Here is a 7,377-nt window from a genome sequence, read left to right as displayed (position 1 = left end):
AATAGTTTTGAGCGTCTGACTGAGGACCCAATACAACCTTGACATTCTAAGGTAAGGTAGTGCTGCTGTGGTTATTTGACAAATGGACCTGGATCATGTTTCAATTGTTTTAAGCTCAAGTGTATCAATCTCAGTTTAGTTTGATGGTGCTTAGTTCAAAGGCGCAGAGTGCATAGCAAGCAAGACTGTTTAACTTGTAGTGATCCTCCAGGCTTCAGTTCTTTTTTTCAGTAAAGAAGTCTTTGCCCCCAGATGAGGGCAGAAAAAACAGAATCTCCATGCAGCAGTTGATAAAGGGAATACTTGCTTCTGATTCTGAATTTAATTTTCATATAGTGGTGAGTTATGGTTGCAAAAATGTCCCTGGCACAACTCCAGGAATCTAATGTAGAAAAAAATATTTTCAATTGCATTGCAATGCAATACATAAAAGCAAAAGGAAATTAGTGAAGAAACAAGAATAATAAAATGGTTTCTTTAGATGGTTTCATTGTATAGGGGTTAGCAGAGTGGAGAATAAATAGAAAACCAAGATGACATTGACTGAAATCCCCCTACATGGGCTCAAGGAACTTCCTGACCCTGATTTTTCTCTCAGGTATGACACCATTGAAACTACATTGACCTCAGTGGAGTTACTCTGGATTTACACCGGTGTAAATGAGCAGCACAGAACTGGGTGAGAAATTTTTTGCTCATCCATTCTCCCCGTGGAAGTAGAAGGGGGTTTATCCTGAAAAAGCAGTGGATCTCCAGAGATCTGTACAGATCTTGGTGAATCAACAGAGGTCAAGCCAATTTGTGCATCTGCAGTGGTTCCTGGCTGGCCCACCCAGACTACCTCTGGCCCTTTGGCAACACTATTCCTGAGTTGGATATCTCTCAACCTGCCAAGGCCTGATGTTGAACACAATGTGTGATAAACACTCAGAATGAGGGGTCAAAAATTATTAATTCAGAATGCTTAAAATGCTGAATAATTCCTCCCTTTTGTGCATATAACTTTCTGTAACCTCAGTTTTCATGATTCCTTATTTTTGATGTAAATAATTTTGAATGAGAGAAGTGAGGGGACATCGATATTTGTGTGGGATGCAGGTAACTTTGGGACTAAAATAAGTGATGTCCCTCAAAATGAGGAACATTTAAGAAACATGCTGCCAGGGAACCCACTGCCAGCTGCTATGGCCAGAACCTCTTGTCAGGAGGGAGCTGCATCATGGTGGGAGAAGAAGGAGATGAAAAAGCCAGCTAGGGCGAAATACAAAATTAAAGTTAGTGAAGAAATTTAATTAGTGTATTTTATTTGTCTTACAAACAGTGTATTTTACTACTAATGTATTTATATCATTCCCTGTATTTATAGGGCTCCAGTACCCTGGTATCTGGGCCCCCTTTACAAGCTTTAAAGTGGGAGCAGTTAGCATTAGCAAAGCAATTTTCTTTTTATGATGGTACCCCAGAGAAAACTTGAATGAGAGACGTTTCAAAAGGTATGATTAAGATTTTAGATGTCATTGAAAGATGTGCAGCCAAATCCTTCTTTATTAAAGGGAGAGGCTTAAAACCCTCCTGCCTTCTAACAGATGCAAAAGAAGAGAGTCTCCCTCCAGAGCTGGCAGCTCTGTATATTCGGTTCCTATCTCAAGCGGAACAATAAGAACAAAAATAGGTGGGGGAAGAGTTAAAGTGGAGGGAAGGCTGAGTAAGCTCTGAACAAGCCCTGAGCCCCAGGGGAGAGGGTTGCAGCAGCCGGATAGGGGGTGGTGAAAGAGTGAGGGAGGGGAGAGGAACTGAGGAAGCCCAGCCTTTCAGGATCTAGGTACAATAGAAGCCCATCCTTCTGCCTGCTTCTAAATCTTCCTGTCCCATCTAGTGCCACCAGCACTCTGCTGCCCCCTGCCAAGGGCATGCCAGCCAATTGGTGCTATTTTTCGATTGCACTGGGAAAGAAACCAGAGTGGTGGCCAATGACATGTGAGCTCTAAAGAGGGCGTTGCAGGAAAGCAGTAGGTGACAGCAAAACTCCTCCTTTTCTCGCAGTGATTAGGAGTGCTCTGTGGTGAACATGGCAGATGCAGATTAAGGTCCAGGGGGCTGCCGCCGCCTCCTCCTCTTCACTATACAACTTGTTGGCTGCCCAGCAATTTCCCGTGTCGCTGGCTGGAGAGGTAGCTGGCCGGGGAAGAGCAGCCGGGTTCGGGGCTGTGTGTGTGGTGGGGAAGAGAGGCGCCCTGGGCTGTGTGATGATCCGGGTATGGAGGGCAAGCAGGGGGGAGCATCTGGGGCCGCTGCTTTGCTGCTGAGCCGCTCCGGGAGCCGCGGGGCACAGCAGGGACCAGCTGCCAGGCGGCGTGCCAGCCACTGCTGCTGGGCTCGGGGGCGGCGTGTCCCCCTTCCCAGGGCGGCGGCGGCGGCAGCGCTGGGCTGGGTCTGATCGCTCCTTGCAGTGCCGCTCGCTGCCGCGGCGCTTATCAGCTCAGCGCCCTTCCTCTGCGCGGCAGGCAGGGGCGGAGGGCGCACACGGGGGGAAGGGGGGCGCCGAGCCGGCCAGGGCCAGAGAGCAGCAGCCATGCTGCCCGGGGTGGGGGTGTTCGGCACCAGCCTCACCGCCCGGGTCATCATCCCGCTGCTGAAGGACGAGGGCTTCTCGGTCAAAGCGATTTGGGGCCGGACCCAGGAGGAGGCGGAGGAGCTGGCCAAGGAGATGAGCGTCCCCTTCTACACCAGCCGGATAGACGAGGTCTTGCTGCACCAGGACGTGGACCTGGTCTGCATCAACCTGCCGCCACCGCTCACCAGGCAGATCGCGGTCAAAACCCTGGGTGAGTGAGTCCCACCCAGATGCCCTTTCCTCCCTGCGCACGCTGGGAAGACTAGGGCTGCTCGGGAAGCATCTCCGGGGGTTTGGGAGCATGTGCGGGATCCCCATGGCTGGGGATGGGAGGAGCATCTGTGGCCACCCATTGCACTTGTGGAGGTTCCCCGCAGAGCTTTTCCCTGTGCGTAAATAAATCAGTCAATCTAAGGAGGGGTGTGTGTGAGAGAGCGAGCGAGCTGGGTTGTGTTAGTGTCCTGTAGGAAGCCCTGCTGGGGAGGTAGCGTTATTGAAGCACTATTTTTGGTATTTTAGGATTATTGAAACTGAGATGATTTAGTGCTAAAATGTGAGATTATGGGTTTTGAGATGTCATCAGTCCTTTGTATCAGACACCTCGTTAAGGCAACATACTGGAAGTTTTTAGGAAGCAGTACTTCCCATCTCTCTTTTTTCAGAGTGTTGAAAGAGTTCACTTTTAAATGCTTGATGTTGAGACTAGTTACTCTGCAACATTATGGGTAGGGCCCTACCAAATTCATGGTCCATTTGGGTCAATTTCACGGCCATAGGATTTTTAAAATTGTAAATTTCATGATTTCAGCTATTTAAATCTGAAATTTTACAGTAGGGATCCTGACTGAAAAAGGAGTTGTGGGCAGGTCGCAAGGTTATTGTGTGTGTGTGTGTGGGGGGGGGGGGGTTGCAGTACTGCTACCCTTACTTCTGCGCGGCTGCTGGCAGCGACGCTGACTTCAGAGCTGACCCAGCCAACAGCCGCTGCTCTCCAGCCCCCCAGCTCTGAAAGCAGCGCAGAAGTAAGGGTGGCAATACCATGACCCCCCACCTTGTGACCTCCTGCAACTCCCTTTTGGGTCAGGACCTCCAATTTGAGAAATGCTGGTCTCCCCTGTGAAATCTGTGTAGCATAGAGTAAAAGCACACAAAAGATCAAATTTCAGGGGGGGGGGGGGAGATCAGATTTCACGGCCTGTGACATGTTTTTCATGGCAATTAATTTTGTAGGGCCCTAATTATGGGGTAAAATTCTGGCCCAGTTGACTTCAGTAGGAGTTTTGCCATTGACTTCAATAGACCAGGATTTCATCCATGGGGGTCTCATCCTGAGAGGTGATGAATACCCACAAGGCCTGGATGCTTAGCACCTGTCAAGATCAGGCCCTAATAGTGTCTAAAAGGTTAGGTTCAAAATGGGGAAAAACATCTGTTTCATGATGAAAGGGAGAAAATAATCAGGAGTTTTCATATGTGCATAGGGCGGCACCAGAGAAACCGTTCACCATTTACTCTTTGTGTTAAATGACAGCTTAGTACCTTGCACAGTTGGAAGGTTGCGTCTTATACAATAAGTCTAAAAAATAACCTGAGCAGGGCACAATCATCAACAGATGCAAAGCAGCAAAGCAAGCAGGAAACTATGATAATAAAGGAAATATTTTTACACAGGAGCCTTAATCAACATCAAAAAGAAGAACAGGAGGACTTGTGGCACCTTAGAGACTAACAAATTTATTAGAGCATAAGCTTTCGTGGACTACAGCCCACTTCTTCGGATGCATCCGAAGAAGTGGGCTGTAGTCCACGAAAGCTTATGCTCTAATAAATTTGTTAGTCTCTAAGGTGCCACAAGTCCTCCTGTTCTTCTTTTTGCGGATACAGACTAACACGGCTGCTACTCTGAAACCTTTAATCAACATCATATACAAAGAAAGGACTGAAAAATAGGCAAACACTTACAAAAATGATCTTCAGATTTAATTATACTTTAACACATGTAAAAACTGTGGCCTAAATTCTGCTTTCATTTACACTAATGTAAACTGGATTTACCCCATTGACTTCGTGTAGGGTAACCAGATAGCAAGTGTGAAAAATTGGGACAGGGAGTGGGGAGTAATAGGCGCCTATATAAAACAAAGCCCCAAATATCAGGATTTTCTCTATAAAATTGGGACAGCTGATCACCCTAACTTCATGGCCTCCTATGTAAAGTATTTGTTTTTCTATCAAGGTTGACTTTAGTGGAGTTACTCTCGGATTTACACCGGTGTCACTGAAATCAGACTTTGGCCCTCTAAATGTAAATGAGAGAAAGTAAATTAGGGAAAATGTGTTGAGTCATCTTTGTAACTGACAAAGGTATGTTGAGGTAAACAAATCAAATAGTGGCTATTTCGTTTCTTTCTGCAGTTCTGTGGGCTGATTGCCACGGCTGTGTATTGCATCATAGAATTACAGTATTACATTGCTACTAGAAAGCATAGTAATACTAAGTTATCATTAGTGATGTTAGTGTCGATGGGCATTTTCAGTCTTTAAAGGAAGGGTTGAGAACCAGCTCTAACAAACTTTAGTTCTCTATTCACAGGCCAGGTATAGTGCAAGTATCTGCAGTGCAAGCTTTGCCACAGTGTTTTAATATCTCTGACCAGAAATGGTTCTTGTCTTTGGGTAAAAGAACCTGATCATTCTTTATAGCAAACCTTTGACTTTTTTCTAGATTGCATATTATTTATGCTTTGCCTGCCAAAGTATGTGTTAATGGTTTTATAATGTAGATCTAAATGTCCCAGAGCATTTAAATTACCATGGAGTTAAAAAGAGAATGTCAAGGTTTTAGACCTCAAATTTGATCTAATATCAAATTGCTAGAATTTGACTGGGAAAGTCCTGCAAATTCTGAATATCCCCCTGCCCTCCCCCCAGTCCTCCTTAATGTTACTACTCCTTTACTAAGACTAGGGTGACCAGACAGCAAGGATGAAAAATCGGGATGGGGGTGGAGGGTAATAGGAGCCTATATAAGAAAAAGACCCAAAAATCGGGACTGTCCCTATAAAATCGGGACATCTAGTCACCCTAAGACCTTTCTCTTACCGCCTGTGCTTGGGTGGACCATGTCTCTACGTTCAACCCCATAGAACAAAATGGGATTCCACACAGGCACGGGGGGGGGGGGGGGGGGGGTGTCTGTTGCAGGGTCAGAATCTATGAAATCAAAAAGAAAAACAATAGTTTTGAGTGAACATCATGTTTTGTTCATCTTATGATATGTGTATGTAGTAGCAATTAACTAGCAAACATTATTTCCAGACCTGTGGTGAAATTATTGATGATGCTGGTTTGGCAAAAATAAATTCAGGCTACATTTTCAAAAAGGAAATGATGTTTCACATTACTGATTGATAGTACCTCTCCCACTCCCAGCTGTCTATGGTCAACTTGCCCTTCTGCCATTCACTATTTGTAAGTATTCTTTTTGTATTGCAATTGCAGTGAAATAGGTAAGAAACAATGCCTATATAGGAGATCCGGGCATGATATAAGGTACTGGTGTAACACCGACAAACCCTGGTGGTTGGGATCAAACCTGGAACGTCTAAAGCTAAATGCATGAGCCTCTACTGCATGAGCTAAGGCTGTAGCAGACTTATTAAGTGCTAATTGGTCTCGGGTGCCACTAGAGGGGACAGAACATCACACCCAGGAAGTGTGTGGGTTACACTGGCATGCAATATAAGATGTAAATATTAAAAACATTATGTACAGAAATATCTTTTTATCTATTAGCACTTCCTTCCCTCACTCTTTTCAAAGTGATCTCTTCGAGAGCGGTTTGATTTTAAACTCAGGCATTAGTTCTGTTACCGAAATATCGGGTCCACCTAGCTGAGAGCCAATAACAGCCAGACAGGGATAAGGAAGAGTTGCTTTATTCTGCAGAAGAAAGGAGAGCTTTGCACCTTAGTACAAAAACTCTGTCTTACACACATTTTACAGATCCTTTATACACATTCAGACAAAGGTCCTTGCAGTGTTAACACTTGATTGGTGGTTGTCAGACCCGTGCTTTTGCTATCTGGTCAGTGAAAACCGGCTTGGGACCAGCTCCAACTACCGTAAGGCCTTGAAGGGAAGACAGTTGAAAAGTTCAGGCTACTGTGTACTTGAAGTGTCTGCTTCCCCCTAATGGCCCTGGTTGACATAAAGGCTGCTCTGTTAAGGGGGGGTCACTAGTAACTTTCACAGTCCCCCCTTCGGGCCTGACAAATTCAAAAATTGTCAGGCCCGTTATGCAATTTGCGATCAAGCTGGAGGGACAGATACTGGGTTTTCTTATGGACAGCAGAGCTTTTGATCATAGCATTACACAGGCATTTGGCACATTGTATCATTGTCCAAATAACACATAGAAAGAAAAGAATCCATTTAACAATTGTTTGAAAGAGCCCCGTAAACCATGACCCAAGGTCTGGAAGGAGGTCCTCAAAACTAAAGGTGTGATCAAGAGATACAGCATGGAAAACAACAGCAGCATTCTGTTTATACATAGGTCATTCTGATATCTTGTTTTGCTCACTAATGTAGACTCTTAGTCTACATTCCATATTATCTACACAAGGTCGCAACAACTTCTCACACAGTTCTTTCCCACTTGCCTCACACATTCCTCGCTTCTACAAATCTCGCATTATTAGGGTTACAGTTAGCCTGACTCTTGCTAACAAACTGTCATGCATTGCATCCCCTTCCTGTCA

General features: G+C 45.2%; 1 protein-coding gene across 4 annotated transcripts in view; it reads left to right on the top strand.

Moving 5' to 3' along the window:
• The first annotated feature begins 1,411 nt into the window (after nucleotides 1–1,411).
• LOC101951390 (Gfo/Idh/MocA-like oxidoreductase domain containing 1) overlaps nucleotides 1,412–7,377 on the top strand; it is a 344,332-nt gene continuing 338,366 nt past the window's right edge. Inside the window, exon 1 of one of the 4 annotated variants that reach the window (XM_065585027.1) lies at nucleotides 1,412–2,825. In XM_065585027.1, coding sequence (XP_065441099.1) covers nucleotides 2,573–2,825 — 253 coding nt within the window. In that variant the 5' untranslated portion in view covers nucleotides 1,412–2,572. The remainder of the gene's footprint in view (nucleotides 2,826–7,377) is intronic. The other 3 variants (XM_065585028.1, XM_065585029.1, XM_065585030.1) reach the window with 3 other exon arrangements.

This window comes from Chrysemys picta, chromosome 2, assembly GCF_011386835.1.
Source record: "Chrysemys picta bellii isolate R12L10 chromosome 2, ASM1138683v2, whole genome shotgun sequence".
In the NCBI taxonomy this organism is placed as follows: domain Eukaryota; kingdom Metazoa; phylum Chordata; order Testudines; family Emydidae; genus Chrysemys; species Chrysemys picta.
Note: the sequence above shows the minus strand (reverse complement) of the source record. Positions and strands in the feature narration are given on the sequence as shown.